We start from the raw sequence: 18,161 nt of genomic DNA, 5'->3' as shown, positions 1-18,161 counted from the left end.
ACATGATGGATGTATCAATGCTACATTCACATTAAAGGTGATTACGTGAGCATAAGGAGAATCAGTGTCTTTTAAATTTTTGTAAATACTCAAACTTATGTTTGATTTCCCCTGTTTTGATAGTATACACTCAATAGTAATCTTATGTCCAAACACACAGAACTTTTTTTTTTTTAACTTCAAAGGCTTTCTGGGACAATAAACATAAAAGGTTGATACCAAACTATGTGCTCTAGAAAAGTGTCTGTGTTGGAGGGAGAGAGAAGAAAGAAAATATCAACACATGAACTCATATTAGTTTTCAAACTGAAAAATGCATCATTTAATTTGATCAGTGTTAGTTTTTTAAAAAACTACTTAAAATACAAGTCCATTATACTTTTAATGCAAAAAGTGCAGAAATCATGACCACGGCATACAAGTACACTTTCTAATTCAACAACACAAATTCTATTTACCTTATATCAGCCCAAATCATTCTACCTTTTTCCATGAAAAAAAATGCACGTGGATAATTATAGATGCTTTCACTTAAAAAGTTCTAACAAATTAAGTCATTCAATAGCTCTTCTAATCCTTTTAAAGGTACTGCAGCTCAATCAAGTCTTAACTGAGACTGGCAAACAGAAAGGCATAGACTGGCATCTCTACAATGACTTGCATTTTATACAAAATTTGAAAAAAGTTCAGTAGATATTTGCAAAAAAGAAATTCAGGAACAAAACAGATCAACTGCCTTTGAAAAGGAAAAAAGCTAAAGGTGTTACGATGAAGACACAACACCTTATCAAAGCAGGCAAATGTATAATCCAAAGCTTCAGCATCATCAAAACGCAGATTTCAAGATATTGAGAAAAGGTTCATTTCATTTCGTAAGAAATTGTGGCAAGCAACTGCACTCATTTCCTGTTCAGATTCAATTCAAATTTCTACCATTTCCTTTTAAAGGAAATACTACAGCAACACAGGGCAGAGGGTCTGTAATGCTGTACCACGCTAAAAAGGAAAACTACTCAGAACTGGGTTTTGACATTCAAGACGAGCAATCAGCTTTTTACAATGCTCTTACACATTCAATCACTTTGCTTCCTTTGAAAAGGCTACCTGTAAAGAATAACTAATGACAAGAAAGTCCATTTTGAAGAGTCATGGCCTAGCAATACAATCATTTCGAACAGTTTTAATGTACGGGCATATTGAGACTATAACGAAATCAGATCATTTTAGTGGAATCTTTACTGTGCAAGAGCATGTCACTCTGCCCTCAGTAATTATGCTTATGAAGAGCTGTAGTATTAAGATAGAAAATAGACAGGTAACAGTGCAGCTGCGACATTTCCAGATAATTAAGCCTCCCCGAGGGTAGGTCGTTTCTGTAAGGGATAGGCCCTTGACGCCCAATATCCTTCAACCCGTATCCGAGGCGCGTGCTTTGGCAAAAGCACCGTCTGCTAAAGGGAAAGGGTGAAGCTAGAGGGTTGAAAAAAGCAGGGAGAGCTGGGGTGAGGGGCTCAAAGTGCGTACGGAGCGCTAGCCTGGGGCCCCGCAAAGGTTAGCGAGCCACCCACTGCAAAGGCGAGTTTGCGGGGCCTGCCGGAGAGAAGGCCTCGCCTAGGAGTTGCAACACTCTTTCTCCAGTGCGCAGCGCTCGGCCTGGGGGAGGGGGAGGAGGGGAAACAGCTGCCAGGGGAGCGGCGAGCCTGGCCCGGCCCGGCCCGCTCACCGTGAGGGTGTCGTCTATGTAGAGGGGAATCTGCCTCCTCTCGAAGGGGAACTCCTCCTCCCCGTCCCTGCACACTGCCACCAGTCGCGCCATCGTCCCCGACGCTGCCGTTGCCACCGTCACCACCTCCTCCCAGCTGCTGCCGCCGCCGCCGCTCCTGCCGCTGCCGCCTCCTCCCAGCTCCTGCCTGCAACAGCCAAACCCCGCGAGCGTAAGCACCCGCCGCCGCGCAGCACATTCGCCACGGGGGGGAGGGAGAGGAGCAGGAGAGACGGGAGATCTGAGCTGCGTTTCCCATCACCCGATTCCACACGCGCTCAGCCAATCAGCGCCGAGCAACGCCGGGACCCGCCCCCTCGCGCCGCTCTCCCTCCCCACCCCCCACACCCACCCCGCCGGCCTCCAGTCAGGGTCCAAAGGAGAGGCGGAGGGGACCCGCCGGCCCTGGGGCTTCCCTAGCCCGTCAGCGGAGTTCCGGCTCTAGGACCCCACCCCCGGCCTCCGCTCCGCTGCCCGGGGGCCCTCAGCCTCCAGCTGACCCCTTCTCCCCCTTTAAGGGCGAGCCCCGCCCAGTGAGTCCCCTGGGCTGCAGTTGCCCAGCGCGACCCCGCCCCTGGGAGGGGTCGACCCCGCCTCAGCTCTGCGGAGTCCGAGGTGGGAGGCTCAGACCATTTCCTAGCCATTCTCGGAGGAGCCTCCCGGTTCTGACTTTCACCGTTTTCGTGGTCGCCTCCCTGACCCCCACCTCGGCTCCCCGTTACCGGCTGACAAGGCCCGCGTCAGGGCCGGCCTGGGCGGGAGCGCGGCTCCGAATACCGTTTCCTCTCCAGGCTCAGTCAGCCGCTGGCGCCACGGGGAGTGGGGGAGGGAAGGCGGGGGACGTGGGGAGGGAAGGCGGGGGACGTGGGGAGGGTGGGACAGGGAGGGGCCGAGAGCGCCGGGCGGGGGCCCCGCCTCCTCTCGCGAGACTCCAGACCCACGCTCCTGAGTCGCGTTTTCCGAAGCCCTAGCGGAGACGGTGGGTTGCTCCCCCGGGTGTCTCCAACGCGTTACCGGCACCTTCCACTGAGTCTAGCTACTCAAATAAATACGAAATAGGGCTGCTATGAGGGATGAGTAGGCCTAAACTCAGTCCTCCGCTGCGCGGGCCTGGAAACCGCTCTCCCGAGGGCCGAGGGGCGAAGGGAGCGGAGCCGAAGTGACTCAGGGCCGATCCGAGGGTCGGGGCCCAGTGAGGACTTGGGTAAGTGGGCAGGAGCTGAGGCTTTCCAAATCAGTGAGAGCAAAAGGTGGGAGTGAGGGAGTGGAGACGTGCATCTGGGGGCTAAGGGACAAACTCTGGGTCCTTGACGCCGCTTTCCCTGACCCCCTGATCTACCAGGAGCCCCCCGGATTACTGTTTCCCAGACTCGATTCGCGATCTCGCCGAGGGGGCAGAAAATATTTAAGTGCTGACAGCTTTTCGTTGTCGTTGTTACACTAGAGACAAATAGAAGACTATGTGGAGAGTGGCTTGTGTATGCGTCCTGGGCAGAGAAACTTCTTGGACTGGGTTAATATTAACTTAGAGGCTCAGAAAGGACACTTATTCCCTTGGGCAAAGTGCTGGCGCTGGCCAAAGGCCCTTCCCTCTGACCCTCTCCTGAGAAGCAGAGCTGCTGACAAGCCACAGCGTGCCATCATGTACTCGGTTTCTACCCTGAAGGCTTTGGAGGCCAATATAGTTGTTGGAAAGTATTGTGCCTATGAAAGTCTTCACGATTTTAAGGATCAATACATTTGCTGCTCTTACAACTAACTAATCCTGGTAGAATAGGCTAGAGCTGTGATACTGATCTTTAAAAAGTATTTTGGTCACCACATGAAACCGTAGAGATTCGCAACAAAAAACCTCATAGTGCATGCAACCCCTTAGCCACGTTGACTTAACGACATTGTGTGGTCACTGTTAGGTTAGGTAACACAGTAAACTGGAAGAACCATTGTTCAGTCCCAAAGGTGTGATTATCCAGTAAGTATTTATGTCTTTGGCCATGTTAGGAGAGCAGAACAGTGTATGGTCCTTAGCTTACATTTAATAGGCATATAGGATGTGCATGTAGGTTCTGACAAGTTAGACTACATAGCCAAAACCTGCACATTTTTAGAGAATCTTGTGTTTTATGTAAAACGCTCCCAAGGAAAAAGAATACTGTGGCTTTTAAGATCTGTAGGTGCTCCTCTAAAGACTATGTCGGTTAATGTGCCTACTTTATACCTTTTAAACTTACTTTGGATGACGGTTGGTAAAGGACATTGAAAATGACAAGTTCAATATATAGGTGCTAACTTTAATAACTTTCATTACTGAGTACACACTGGGTACTAGCAAAGAAAGAGTATTCACCCTGGGGGTTTAAATCTAAGTTAGAAAAGGCATTAAAACCCAGATAAAAAACGTAACAAAACGAGGAGACCAGAACAGTCTCTTTCCATCTGAGATTACTTTCCCTGATTTGGATTTGAGCACACTGCTTAGTATCTTTGGACAATGTTTCACATACTATAGGTATTTAATAAGTACTTATTGTAAGGTTAAAAAGCTAATTTTGCTTGATAAATTGCTCTTTCTCAAGGAGGTAGCCTGGGCGCTACAACTGTGATAAAACCAACATTTGAGGGGAAAATGCTTAGAAAATTACTTCCCTGTAAAACAGTTTTTAGACGTTTTAACTATGTATCTTCATTTTAGAGCAGGCACTCTTTTTCGCTATTGGTCTATTTTCAACTAAGCAAATATAATATTTAGTGCTGCAGCAAATATTTCATGACTAAGTATCTGCCTCAGAGAGCTTACCTTTAATTAACAAAATAAATGATTGCATAAAAAAGCCAGGGGCTTCCCTGGTGGCGCAGTGGTTGAGAGTCTGCCTGCCAGTGCAGGGACACGGGTTCGTGCCCCGCTCCGGGAAGATCCCACATGCCGGAACCCCGCTCCGGGAAGATCCCACATGCCGCTGAGCCTGCGCGTCCGGAGCCTGTGCTCCGCAACGGGAGAGGGCACAACAGTGAGAGGCCTGCGTACCGCAAAAAAAAAAAAAAAAAAAAAAAAAGCCAGTTGTTGCCTTTTTTAAATTTCGATATTGGCAATGTGAAGGGCAAGGGTAAAGAATTTTAAAGGCCAAGAAAGAGTGGGCAATCAACAGCAGAAGATATTTTGCTGGTACCTCGTAAAGAACAGTTGGTGTGATGGAGATGTGGTAAATTATCAGCAAAATACCATTCTTTTTCTTCTCTGGGAGGTCAACAATGTGTGAGAAGCCAAGCACAAAACTCCGACATAAATGAGATATGACTAGTCTCCAAGCTACCTGAGTTTAAAAGAAAAGAAGAATATTGATTTGAAAAAAAAAAAAAAAAGAATATTGATTTGTTCCTTATACTCCTATCTTCATAGACTATACACAAATTCCTAGGGAGCAAAGTATGTTTTTGTATAATTTATACAACCTATTGGACAAGGTGCTCAATAAAAATTGTCATTTTCTGAACACAAAGCTATTAATATATATGTGGTAGACATCCCCAGTTTCTAATTGTGTAAAATTAAAGGCATGGGAATGAGTCACTTACTGAAGGTCATAGGATAAGGTCCTAGACTGGATTATATTCTTCCTTTCTTCTCTTTCCCCCTCGCTTCTCTGTCCTCAAAATTGACAGCTGAAAATTCATTAGAATACATACTGTTGTTTTCACTGTAATAACCACATTGTTTTATGTGGTAGCAAAATCAACAGCAGGATGTTATTTAAATTGCCACAGTTGTCCAGATCTGAGTATCTGTGAATTGGGTTTTCTTTTTCATGACCTGACAGTGGGAAGTTGTGTTCTATCTGTCAAAAACAGAGGTACATTTTCCCCACTAAACAAATTTTAAAGGAAAAATAAGATCCACAAGTTAAAATGTAAGCTCCTTGAGGGCTGGATCTTATTTTCTTTTGTCTCCCCCGGGACCTATATCTGGCCTACTGGAACTCAGTAAATCTTTATTGAATGATCTCTTTCTCTTCTATAAAATCAAGTCAGAATGGTCTTTTTTTTCCTTATTAATTTCTGTTTCTATTAATGCAATTTCATTAGCTTTCTCTTACATGACTTCCCTAACTGGAGGTGGAATAAACACACAGTACATTTCATTCTTAGTTGTGATTCAATGTCTGTAACTGGGAGACAAACTTACTGAGAGATATTTAAGACCTAGGACAAGAAGCAGCAGACCAATTAGACACATGCTCATTGTCATCAAATACTTTAAATTACTATTTTTTTAATGAGAGGACAATATGGTTAGAGCCTCTCAGCCTCCTATGAATGCTTTGAACAGGTAAGTTGTAGGATATTAGCACTGTGACATAGCAGGAAAACCAATCACCTTTCCTAGTCATGCTTAATTTACACACTATAATCTTATTGATTAAATTTCAAGGTTTTTTTTTTTCAGTCTTTATTGAATTCGTTACAATATTGCTTCTGTTTTACATTTTTGTTTTTTTGGCCCTGAGGCATGTGGGATCCTAACTCCCTGACCAGGGACTGAACCCACACCCACTGCATTGAAATTCGAAGGCTTAACCATCGGACTGCCAGGGAAGTCCCTCAAGTTTTCCTTTTTTTTTTTTTTGTGGTACGCGGGCCTCTCACTGTTGTGGCCTCTCCCATTGCAGAGCACAGGCTCCGCACGCGCAGGCCCAGCGGCCATGGCTCACGGGCCCAGCTGCTCCGCTGCATGTGGGATCTTCCCAGACCGGGGCACGAACCCGTGTCCTCTGCATCGGCAGGCAGACTCTCAACCACTGTGCCACCAGGGAAGCCCCAAGTCTTCCTTTTTAATTGAAAATAAAATCTGACTTTTGTTTTTATAGCTATATAACTGTTCAAAAGACTGATTTTTTTAGGGGGAAACTTCTTTTAATAATAGATTACCTCCAAATATAACTGATTGTAGTTAGCAAGGATAAAATGCCACATAAATACCAAATTAGCCATCATCAATGTAACAAATTGAAGTAAACTAATTAGTATAATAGTCATATTTGCTGTTTACCCCCACCCTTACCAGCATATGCCCCTCTAGTCCGTAGACACACAAACACTAACTCCTCGTCCCATCCATCAGCTCTAGCTCAAAAAATACCATCTGTGGGGAAAAACTTTCTTGACTCTACTGTAAAGTCAATTCTTGATTTGACACTCTTGGCAACCTATACTTCATGACTTAACATAGTTTATAACAGTTGTTTAATGTGTTTCCCCCATTAGATTGCAGGATCCAAGATATCAGGAAATTTTTGCTTATCATCCCTAGCAGAAAGTAGGCTAAAAAAATGACTAGTTTTGCCTTGAGGCAACAGCTTTGTCTCAAGGCAAAACTATTGTCTCATTAATTATGAAGTATATAAACCACAACAAATAATTCCATCTATTCTATGGAGAATTTAACTGTTTTCTGACTTTATAAGTATTTGATTTTAAACATTTGCTTTCTTATACTGAGGTTTCTTAAAGACTAAAATTGAGCAGTAGTGTTGACAGTTCCACAACTGAGATTTTAATGTAAATGTTATAAAATACATACAATAAAAAATACAGAATAATAGGTGATATAAGATGGAAAGTAGGGGCTTCCCTGGGGGCGCAGTGGTTAGGAATCTGCCTGCCAATACAGGGGACACGGGTTCAAGCCCTGGTCCAGAAAGATCCCACAGGCCACGGAGCAACTAAGCCCGTGCACCACAACTACTGAGCCTGCGCTCTAGAGCCCGCGTGCCACAACTACTGAGCCCGTGAGCCACACAACTACTGAAGCCTGTGCGCCTAGAGCCCGTGCTCCGCAACAAGGGAAGCCACCGCAGTGAGAAGCCCGTGCACCGCAACGAAGAGTAGCCCCCGCTCACCACAACTAGAGAAAGCCCGTGTGCAACAATGAAGACCCAACACAGCCCAAAATAAAATAAATTTATTTAAAAAAAAAAAAGATGGAAAGTAAAAATCCTCCTCCTCACCCTCCAATCTTCCAGTATCACAACTGTAAACACAACAGTTTCTTTAAAATACTGAAATTTATAAATATTCTAACAAGTCAAGAGGCTTTGTTTCTTCTGTATTGGTTTGTTTTACATGGTGTTGAGATACATTTAAAATATTAAGCATCACTACTGTTAGAGTAGGAATGAAAATTTTATGATAAAATACACTTAACACTGAGTTGCCAAAAGCCCATTTTGTATTTATTCTTCCTCATTAAAATAATATTGCTCAAAACATATACTACCTGTACTGATCACCAAAATTTTACCGTCTTATCTTGCAAGTGCAGCACATATATAACTAAGCAGTTGGTAAACATGTAGAGATTGAGTACAAATAAGGCCCACAAGGTACTGCTGTGTAATGTATCTACCAACAGGTTGACTAGGCCAGTTGTTACATTTGACAGCAAGAAAAAAATTAACTGGTTTCTGTTCATTGCTGTGATTAAACAAAGAGTGGGTTCCTTTCTTTCAGCTTCAGAGACCAGAGATTCTGAATACTTTCTATTTGCAGCAGGTGACTGGATAATTTTCCAAGAACATGGTACTGTTGCCCCTTTAATTAGAAATTTGGCAAAATTCAAAATTATATCACCCAGTAATAAACTACTAAGAAGGATCAGGCAAGAAGCAACTATCCAAATACAAAAGGCTAAATTGGCCATTCTTCGAGATGCTACTTCTACATTTACCTGAACTATGTAAAGAGATATGAAGAAGCCAATAGCTGTCAATAGAATACAACATGCTACTTTTATCCAGTCTTTGATATGTGATCTTTTTTTAAGTACGTATGATCCTGTTTGAACACCAGCCATGTGTATTGCCACATACCCCAAGGTAGAGCTTATTCCTTCTCGGTTGGCATTTAATAAACCAACCCTTGTGCCACTGCCATCACTGCCATACAAGATTAACCTTTTCAGTGGGGTAAAATCAAGGGCTAACTGGTAGAATACAGTAATGCTGATAGCCACAATCCAGGATTTATTTAGGGGAAAAATAATCAAAAGCAGTGATGTTATCAATTTCACAACTATTAAGGTAAAGAAAAAATTCCAGTGAACTCCATACTCAGTTAAATGTTCCTGATAGCCTATGGATTTTATAATGACTAATCGTCCCACTCCTAGGAAGACTAATGGCCAAACAGAGTACAATGACTTTGTAAGATAAAGTCTGGACCCTTTTGTATATTTTCTCCTAACCTCTGGACAAACCATTGCAGTCCCAAAAATAAAGCCTCCTACTCCAAAATCCATTGCTCCTGTCCCATAGAGCTCGGTTTTGGCAAATCTTCTGGGAAAAAGAGGGAAGTCCACAGCCAAAATGGCAACAGCAGTAAATGCACTGTTAATTACACGGAAACAGGAGATGGCTGGAATGTATTCTGATTCTATACTGATTTTCAAGAATTTTTCAAGGATTTTCCCGACAGGCATTCTGGCATAGCAAGTTCTCCTGCAGTATGTTTCATAGAGCAGCCCTGCCCCAAAGATAATTACAATGAGATACTCAAGGAGGACAAATGAAGCGAAAATGGTCAAAGTGGTCACCAGGGGAACTATTAGGAAAGCAAAGTCAATGAAGAATCGAGTTCTCCAGGTATGTGAAGAACAACATAAGTGCTGTGAGACAATGATCAGGAGCCCTCTACACAGGATACAGAGTGCAGGTAAGCACAAGCCCTCGGTGATTTCCAGCACGCTCGTTCCATTGTGGTTACTGACAAAAGCTTCCTTCATCTGCTTTTGAGACATTTTTTCTTCTTCCTGTGAAAACAAGAGCAAAGGGATGGGGCTAATCTGGCAGTCCAGTAGTTAAAGACTCCTTGCTTCCACTGCAGGGGGCACGGGTTTGATCCCTGGTAGGAGAACTAAGATGCATTTGTGGAAAGCAACGTTCCTGTGGAACTGGCATATATATGTACATAACTTGGTAATTTGCATAAATATGCACCTGACTTGATTTTACTCTTATTCCTGAGTTTCGGAGCAGAACCTAGGACTTGCGATTCCCCTTACAAGGACTGCTGGAAGAAGCCTAACACTAATATCTGAGGATAAGAATGTCATACTAATAGTATGAAATTACTGGTTAAAATGTTTTAGCTATTCTCAGTATAAGACAGACTCACAAAGAAAGTGAATTTGAGATACATAACCTGAGAGTGGACTCACGGTAGGATAGAAATTCCTACTACAAAGCATGTAAAGGTCATGAAGATAATATAATGAAAATTGAATATACCTCACTAATGATTTAGAGTCAAATCTGAGACGGGAGGAGAAGAGGGACAGGGAAAGAGAAGGTATTTAAGTATACTTTGGAGTTGGGGGCCCGGGTTTCTGTCCTGAGCCTCTCTGAACCTCCTGCCTCTAGTACAAAATGCGAATCCTCCAGTTCTCTCCTGAGCCCCAGGCTACTCCTTACCTCATTTACAGGTTAAGGTGTAGGTAGGTAGAATGGATGCTAATCGTGGAGGAGGAGTAGGGGCCGTAAAGTACACACTAGTGTTAATTGTTTTAAAGGGATATAAAACACCTCTCTGCCACATATCCATGTCTGAAACGTGGCACCTGGGAAGAACACATTTGTTGGCCAAACAAGAACCATATTGAATAAAAGAATGCATGCATGCGTAATGGCCTATCTGGGCCCAGCAGCATTACCTCCCGAGAAAAAAATCGATCCAAACCTGCTGGCCTTTAAAAATAAAAGAGCGCTTTTCCCGACAGACACGCGCCCCGGCCGCGCCGGCCGTTATACCTCACGTGTTCCTGGTGGTCTCTGCGCCCAGAGGTAGAGGGACCCATAAGAGTGCCGGGGCACGGGATACCCCCGCAAGGGCGGGACACGCGCGAGCCAGCCGCTTCCGCCTCCCGAACAGCGCTTCCGGCCGACGCCGGGCGGCCTGCGTTTCTGGGCCGGCCCCCCGCGCGCGTCCCCGCCCACGAGGGTGCGCGTTTCCCACGCCCTGCAGGCTCCCCGTGCGCGTCCTTCCCTGTCAAGGGCTTGCCCAGCCCAGGTGCTCTCGGGCCTTGGCCTCCGGCAGGTCGGTAAGACGAGCTCGGGCGGGAAAGGCGCTTCCCGCACCTCACTATTGGCCCTCAGACCCCACGGCGAGGCCTCGTCAGTGGGGGATGGGGGTGGCCAGGGCGCCTGGTCTCCCTACGGCGAGACCCACAGCCCCGTGAGGGCCCGGAGGCCCTGAAGCCCTCCCTCCCTTCTCTTCTGCATCTTACCCCAGGTTCTCAGAATATTTTGTCCTGGAGCAAGCCCCCAACTCCGGATGCCGGCGCCCCGGACGAGCCACGTGCGCCCCGCGCAGCGAGTGCGCGCCCCGCCCCAAGGGAGGAGCGTGCCGGCTCCCAGGCACTTGGCCCCAGCTGCAGCCCGCGGCTGCGACCCGGCGTTCCCTGCTTTTCCTCCTCTCCGGCTGGCTCCTGACCCCGCCTCCGCCCTCCCCTACCCGGGCTCTTCCCGCCGCCTCACCGGGCCCGCCCGTCTGCCTTTCCAGTCTGGCCGGCGGGGGCCGCACGCTGGGCGGCTCAGGCCGTGGGACCGGTGAGTGCCACCCCCAGCCGGGTCCGAAGCCCTTTGCGTGCCCGAAGGGACAGGGGAGGCCGGTGGGCCCCCGCGGCGCTGGGGAAGAAGGGGGGCGTCTCTCCCTCCCCTTTCCAAAGCGCCGTTTCCCTTCCCTTTGCCTTTTCTTTTTGACCCTCTCGTATCCCAGGAAGAGGTAGCCCAGCTCTTTGCCTTTTTCCAGAACAAGAACCTTTCATAGTCACTCACCACCGAGCCGGCAGGAGGCGGCCCGGGGTAGGGGAAAGGTCCCGCTCCTCTCCTCTCCTTGGCTAGGGACCTGGGAGGGGGCGGCTGGCCCCGGGAGGCGTCGGGGCAGCCGTGCCCTTGGCTGGGGTCACGTCCACCTTCCCAGGAAGGACATACTGTCCCCGTGCCAGGTGCTTCCGGAGCGGCATCCCAGCCCTGGGCCCGGCGGGCACCTCGCGGGGACAAGGAGTGTCCGTTCCCGCCGGGAACCTGGGGGCGGGGCTCCCAGGACCCTTACCCTGCTCTTCTTGTCTGCCCTCCCACTGTCGTCTGAGCCGAGGAGAACCGGAGGCTGGAGGGGAGGAGGGACGGGGAGAGCTGTTGTTCAGGTTGCCACCTGCCCTGACTAGGGGTTTTCATCTATTCATTACCGTCTCCCTCCTGCCCACAGTGGTCACTCCCTTACCAGAAATTCTTGGCTGGTAATCGCGAAGCCGACAGGGAGCAAGAGCTGGGAGAACTGGAGAAAACCGCTCTAATCTGACTTGATTCTGGCAAGAGGTGGACCCTGCGTCATAATAACCAGCATTTGCAAAGCGGTCTCAGAGGTACTATCCCATTTGATCCTTAACTCAGCATTGTGAGGTCTGGGTATTAGTAGTCCTTTTTGCAAATGAGGGAACGGAATAAGGCTGCTTTTGAGGGGTTGTGGGCTTTGGATTCTAACCCTACAATCTGTTGTGTTCCCCCCTGATCCTCTCTCTTAAGATGAGCTTCTAGTTGAGGGAACTTTGTTGGCCTTGAGTCTCTGGAGCCCTCTGCATGGCTGTCCCCTGGATGGGGTCCAGCCAGTGTCCAGGGTGAATGTGTCCACCACAGTCCTGATGCCCTCTTCTGCCTGAATTGTCGTTTTTCCAGTTTCCATGGCAGCCCCTATCCCTGAGGTCTTTCAAAGGCTAGATGTATTCAGGGGCTCAAGAAAGTCTCCACCAAGGTCAATTCATTACTGACACCCCTCATTCTCATCCTCATCCTTCCTTGCTGGGGAGGTGTGAAGCCTGGGAAATTCCAAGTCTGTGAGTCACTTACAGTTTTTCAGAGATTGGCCTAAGCCCAGCTTCACAACACCGGCTCTCTCGGACGGGTTCCCCTCCTCTGAAATCTTCGCCTTCTTAAAGTTGACACTGAACTGTTCCACTTGATTAGTGCTCCCAAATGGATCCTCCATCCTTAGGACTAACAATATTTCCCCTCTGAATGAATATTCGGAGTTGTACTTTGTAGGGTGCTTTCACCTGGTTGCCCTTCACAGCCACTCCTTGTGAGGTAGACAAGATGAGGAATGAAGGTGCGTGGGGAAGGTGTGATGGCTTACCAGTGAAGTACTGAGCTGTGGCTTCCGTCCCACACAGCAACTTTCCTGGAACATCAAAAGTTGACTCCAGCCTCCCTGCCCCACTGACTACTGACGGTACTAAGACAGGACATTTCTGTGTGCTGGAGAGGATAGGGCACGAGGCATCTCTGTCTTCCGGTGTCCTCATCCTGCATGGCACGCTGACTCAGAAGATTTGCAGCCCCACCTCACACCCCGTAGTAAAACTGGCCCTGAAGGAGCCCAGGGCGCCTCTGGAGGCTCCTGTAAGTTTCCCCTGTTCCCTCATCGGCAGGGGGCGGCACAGACTCTCCCTCTCTGCCCAGGCTCACCCGGGTTCTCATTTTGGTTCTTCCCGTTTGGTGTGAGGAGCAGGAGTGAGTCACCCTGGAGAAGCCATCACCTGTGTGTGCCCCTTGTCTTCCCTCTCATGCCACAGGCTCTAGGGTGATTCGTCTCAGAGATTCCTCAAGAACTGAGCCCTTTGCAGGACTCATGCCCCAGCCTGTGCCCCCATGACCAGGTGGATAGCACTCCTTGTGCCTGCGACCCAGAACCCTGGCTGACCACATTGAAGCAGGATGCTCCAGCAGGTAAACCCTCACCCTTCGATAACCCTGGCCCTCAGGCACCTCCGCATCTTTCATTTACCTGAATGAAGCTTCCACTGCTCTGACCTGGAAAGAAGGGAAAGACCCCTTAAAGGTCTTTCTTCTTTTCTGTCTTCAGATAGTCATTCCAGTGCCTTTCACCTGTTTCCAAGAAGCTCTTCCTGATACCTAATTTGAATCTCCCCTGTTGTGGTTTTTAGCTCTTTTCCCTGGGATGGGTAAGATGGGCTGGGTGAGGGAATCCTTAGGGCGTTTTGGTGACCTTACAAGCCTGAGCTGGTGAGGGAGTCCTGAGAGATGTCCCTCACAGCCTGAGTTATTCAGGCAAGGAAGGCTGTGGCCTCCAAGAGGAGGTGTTCCTTGAAGCTGAGCCTTAAAGAATAAGTAGGAATTGGGACTTCCCTGGCAGTCCAGTGGTTAAGACTCCGCCCTCCCACTGCAGGGGGCACGGGTTCAATCCCTGGTTGGGGAACTAAGGTCCTGCGTGACATGCAGTGTGGCAAAAAAAAAAAAAAAAGTAGGAATTAGCCAGGTGGAGAAGGAAATAAGCAGTCCAGGCCAAGAGGTCAGCCTGTGCAAAAATGTGAGAGAAGAGGACCTATGTGGAAATATACAAGAATTCTGATGAATGGATCATGGAGTCCACGGTGGGTTGCTGTAGGGACTTGAAACCTGCCCTTACTCCAGGCCTCAGCCTCTGAAAGGCTTCTATGGCCCCCATCCTGCCCTTCACTGTGGAGCCCTATCTCATACCCATATCATCCTTCACATGCACCTCTTGGTCCAAAGACAATGCCAGTAGATACTTGCTGAATTTGTATTTACTGAGTGTTGCCACTGGCCTGAGGCAGATGATTCCTGCCCTTTAGGAGATCACGGTCTAGTGGAGTCCTAGGCAGGTAAGGCAGGATAACTGAGAGTGAGGTCAGCCAGCCTCAAGGGAGTCATGGTAGACTCTGCTACTTGACCTTCTCCCAGCCTTTTGGCTGATGAAACAGGCTTGAAGGCTGGAGAGAAGCATGCAGGACAGTCATCTGCTCTGGGCTTTTTTTATTGTCCATTTTTGACTCATTTCTTATTTAAAGAGCAGTAACATTTATCGTAACTGTACTAGCAGCTGCTCTGTGTTGAGCCCTTGCTGTATAGTAGGCACTGTACTAAGCATTTTACACATATAATTTTGCTTAGTCCTTGAGAAAGATACCATATTATATATATAGTGCTATTATATCCCCATTTTGGAGATAAGGCTCAGAGCAGTTAAGTGACTTATTCAAGGTCAAGTTCATTATAAGCAATGTGGGAAATATAGGTAAGCAAAAAGAACATTGAAGTTACCCATAATTGTACTGCCCAGAGATAACCGACATTTCAGAGAATATCCTAGATTTTTTTCCCTAAATATGTATTTTTAAAATATTTAAAGGTATCATTCTCTTTGTAATCTGCTTTATTCCATTGTAAGGATGTACAATAATTTAAGCTACCATTTGGACATTTGGGTTATTTTCAATTGTTTTGCAGTTGTAAATGTCTCTGTATATACTGAACATTTTTATGACCTTTGCATAGGATCATGTTCTAGAAGAAGAATTGCAGGCTTAAGGGACATACGTAGTTTTAAGGCCTTTAATATGTTATTGCCTAATTAGAAGGACTGCTTTTAACAAAATTATATTATAATAGTTAACTTTTGGTGGAAGAGACCAGATGCCTTTCCTAAATACTTTATGTGCTTGTTAGCATCTATGAGGTAGATGCTACCACCATTCCCATTTTACAGATGAGGAAAATTGAGGCACAAAGAGATTAAGAAACTTACACAAGATTATACAGCTAGGAAGTGGTAGAATCAGGATTCAAACCCAGGCAATCTAGCTTTCAAGTCCAAGTCAAGGACCATGATACTCAGCTGCCTCTCTGGAAGGATAAGAGCTGTTCATAAATTATGGATGAGGGACTTCCCTGGTGGTGCAGTGGTTAAGAATCCGCCTGCCAAAAAAAAAAAAAAAAAAAGAATCCACCTGCCAGTGCAGGGGCATGGGTTCAATCCCTGGTCCAGGAAGATCCCACATGCCGTGGAGCAACTAAGCCCGTGCGCCACAACTACTGAGCCCGCATGCTGCAACTACCGAAGCCCACGCGCCTAGAGCCCGTGCTCCACAACAAGAGAAGCCACCGCAGTGAGAAGCCCGTGCACCGCAACGAAGAGTAGCCCCCACTCACTGCAACTAGAGAAAGGCCGCGCGCAGCAACAAAGGCCCAGCGCAGCCAAAAAAAAAAGCAAAAAAAAAAAAAAAATTATGGATGGCTTTGTGAGTGATTTTCTTTTTTCCCGTAGAGCAGAGGGATTCGCATAGACCCAGTCATGCTCTGACCTTGGCAGTTATCCTGGAGGCCAAGAGCCTGCTTTGTACATTCATCATCGTGGGCCCAAGTTCAGAGAACAAGCAACATCTTTGGAAAGAAACTATTACTGGGCCTCTCAAATGACACTTGCCTCCTTGGCTTGAGGGTTTGAACTCTAAGGTTAAGTAGTATCATTAGAAACCCACACATGTTATATCACGGACCCCTTCCTCCAGAAGCAGATTTCAGCCAAGTTACTGTCTTCTTTTATTACTCACACCATCTTTCCTGCAGCCCCCAGAGAGAAAAGAGGAGCAATGGGATCACAGGAGGAAAACAGGGAGAGGAAACATTTGGAAAGTGTTGGCATCGAGGATGGGCAAGGGAGAGGGAGAAAGGGCCACTTCCCCTTGGTGCTCGTTCTTGGCCTCATCTGACTTCTGAGCCAGGCTTCTTCTCAAGTAGACCAGGGCAGCAGGAGCTAATTAATTAACCAGGCTAAATTTAAGCCCCAAGAGGCAGCTGCTGAAGGCATGGGGCTACCTCATAGCTGAGTTTTCATCTCAAGCTGAGTGGTCTCTTTCAAAAAAGGGCCAAACCATGTTTCTTTTCCTTTGCAGTTCTCCTGTAGCAGCCCCCCACCTTGGGCCCCACCCCTGCCAGCCCAGTAATGCTGGTAGCTGGCCCGGCTAGAGGCTGGAACTCATGGCAGAGGAGAGGGGACAGCATTTATTGATTTACTGAGTACATGTTATGTGGCAGGCACTTGACTAAGTGCTTTGTATATGTCTTCTTATTTTTCTTCCAAATAGCCCTGTGAATTGATTTTATTTTTCCTAATTTACAAATAAAGAAGCTGTGGCTCAGAGAGGTTAAGTAACTTACCGAGTCTCACAGGCCTAGTAAGTGGCAGAGCTGAAGTTTGAACAACCAGGCTATGATACTAGAGGCCTGTTCTCTTTCTGCTGTACAGGCCCCCACCCTTATGTAGCTGCCAGCTGGTCTGAGTCCCAGCTCTCCTGGCCCTGTTACTCCCTCCCAGGTTAATGGCCACAGTTCAGGCTCTGATGCCCACGGCGGGGAATCCCTCAGAGAAGATTTGCAGGAGTTCCTGGGCGGGGAGGCCCCGCTGCACCAGCTGGATGACCTCACCAAGGTGAATCCTGTGACGCTGGAGACAGGTATGGGCCCCCCCTCTCCTCGAGTGTGCCGTCTCCAGTGGGTGGAGGTGTGATGAGGGTATTCAGCACTGCTGCCCCTGGCCAGACTAAGGCAGGCAGGACTCCTGACCTGGAGCCAGACCTCTGCCTGGCAGCTGCCCCCGGGCTCCCCAGTGCAGCCTTTGCTCCAGATGTGGGGCTCGGCTTAATTAGATCTTGTACCTACTCTTCAGGGAGCTGCTGGGATCTAATGGCTCTTGGCTAATTGCAGAGGGAGCGCTGTTAGGCGGGTGTTTGCATGTGCAGTTATGTCTCCATTTGAGCCAGAGTTTGCTAAAGGCACCTCTGCCTCAGTCCTGAGGTGTCTGCAGGCCCGGTACATGGCAGACACGTTCTACACCAGCGCTGGCTGCACCCTGGTGGCTCTGAACCCCTTCAAGCCCATCCCTCAGCTCTATTCACCAGAGCTGATGCAAGAGTACCACGCTGCTCCTCAGCCCCAGGTAAGACTCACTGCTGCCTGTGGCCTCAGGGCTCCCCCTCCTCCCCTAGGCTACCCTGTCCTTATCCATGTATTCACCAGCCAGGTAGTCATTCAGAGTCTACTGGTGCCATGGCCCTGCCCACCAGGAGCTCACAGAAGTTTGGACATATACCAGTAGGTGCAAAGTTGGAGATAAATATTTGTTCAACTGATTTTGGAACTTAAAATAGGGACATAGGACAGGTGATTTTTATTTTCTTTGTAAGTTTATTAGTAGGAAAGAATTTATAAGGGTACATTTGTGTATTTAACAAACCACTCTTTTGGGAAAAGGATAAAATGACATGTGATAAGGATTGCCCTAAAAAATTCAGCACATGTTCATCTCCACTGATTGGAATACCAAGTAACTTCTTTTTTATATAAATTTTATTTATTTATTTATTTATTTATTTATTTATTTTTGGCTGTGTTGGGTCTTCGTTGCTGTGCGCGGGCTTTCTCTGGTTGTGGCGAGCGGGGGCTTCTCTTTGTTGCGATGCGCGGGCTTCTCATTGCGGTGGCTTCTCTTGTTGCGGAGCATGGGCTCTAGGCTTGTGGGCTCAGTAGCTGTGGCT

General features: G+C 47.4%; 3 protein-coding genes across 14 annotated transcripts in view; 1 reads left to right on the top strand and 2 right to left on the bottom strand.

Annotated features, from left to right (window-relative positions):
- GGNBP2 (gametogenetin binding protein 2) overlaps positions 1–3,102 on the bottom strand; it is a 31,879-nt gene extending 28,777 nt beyond the window's left edge. The window contains exons 1-2 of one of the 8 annotated variants that reach the window (XM_079905420.1): positions 2,469–3,102; positions 1,724–1,910 (exon numbers count right to left, since the gene is read on the bottom strand). In XM_079905420.1, the coding sequence (XP_079761546.1) occupies positions 1,724–1,816 (93 nt within the window). In that variant the 5' untranslated portion in view covers positions 1,817–1,910; positions 2,469–3,102. Of the gene's footprint in view, positions 1–1,723; positions 2,005–2,114 lie in introns of those variants that run through there. The other 7 variants (XM_079905417.1, XM_079905416.1, XM_079905418.1 and 4 more) reach the window with 7 other exon arrangements.
- A 4,272-nt stretch (positions 3,103–7,374) lies between these two features.
- Positions 7,375–11,372, bottom strand: PIGW (phosphatidylinositol glycan anchor biosynthesis class W). Of its 3 annotated transcripts, none has more exons than XM_079905432.1 (2): positions 11,287–11,372; positions 7,375–9,563 (listed from the first exon to the last, which is right to left on the bottom strand). In XM_079905432.1, exon 2 carries the CDS (start codon positions 9,549–9,551, stop codon positions 8,043–8,045), a length of 1,509 nt encoding a protein of 502 aa, XP_079761558.1. In that variant the 5' UTR covers positions 9,552–9,563; positions 11,287–11,372; the 3' UTR covers positions 7,375–8,042. The 3 variants fall into 3 exon arrangements, with proteins under 3 accessions (XP_079761558.1, XP_079761557.1, XP_079761556.1); XM_079905431.1 differs by lacking the exon at positions 11,287–11,372 and adding an exon at positions 11,037–11,100; XM_079905430.1 differs by lacking the exon at positions 11,287–11,372 and adding an exon at positions 10,561–10,679 and having other exon boundaries at positions 7,376–9,563.
- Positions 11,252–18,161, top strand: part of MYO19 (myosin XIX) — a 34,406-nt gene continuing 27,496 nt past the window's right edge. The window contains exons 1-6 of one of the 3 annotated variants that reach the window (XM_079905413.1): positions 11,252–11,358; positions 12,017–12,173; positions 12,978–13,206; positions 13,380–13,533; positions 16,943–17,081; positions 17,415–17,563. In XM_079905413.1, the coding sequence (XP_079761539.1) occupies positions 13,522–13,533; positions 16,943–17,081; positions 17,415–17,563 (300 nt within the window). In that variant the 5' untranslated portion in view covers positions 11,252–11,358; positions 12,017–12,173; positions 12,978–13,206; positions 13,380–13,521. Of the gene's footprint in view, positions 11,359–12,016; positions 13,207–13,379; positions 13,534–16,942; positions 17,082–17,414; positions 17,564–18,161 lie in introns of all 3 variants that reach the window. The other 2 variants (XM_079905415.1, XM_079905414.1) reach the window with 2 other exon arrangements.

This window comes from Stenella coeruleoalba (assembly GCF_951394435.1).
Source record: "Stenella coeruleoalba genome assembly, chromosome: 19".
Classification (NCBI taxonomy): domain Eukaryota; kingdom Metazoa; phylum Chordata; class Mammalia; order Artiodactyla; family Delphinidae; genus Stenella; species Stenella coeruleoalba.
This window is presented reverse-complemented; position numbering and strand designations above follow the sequence as displayed.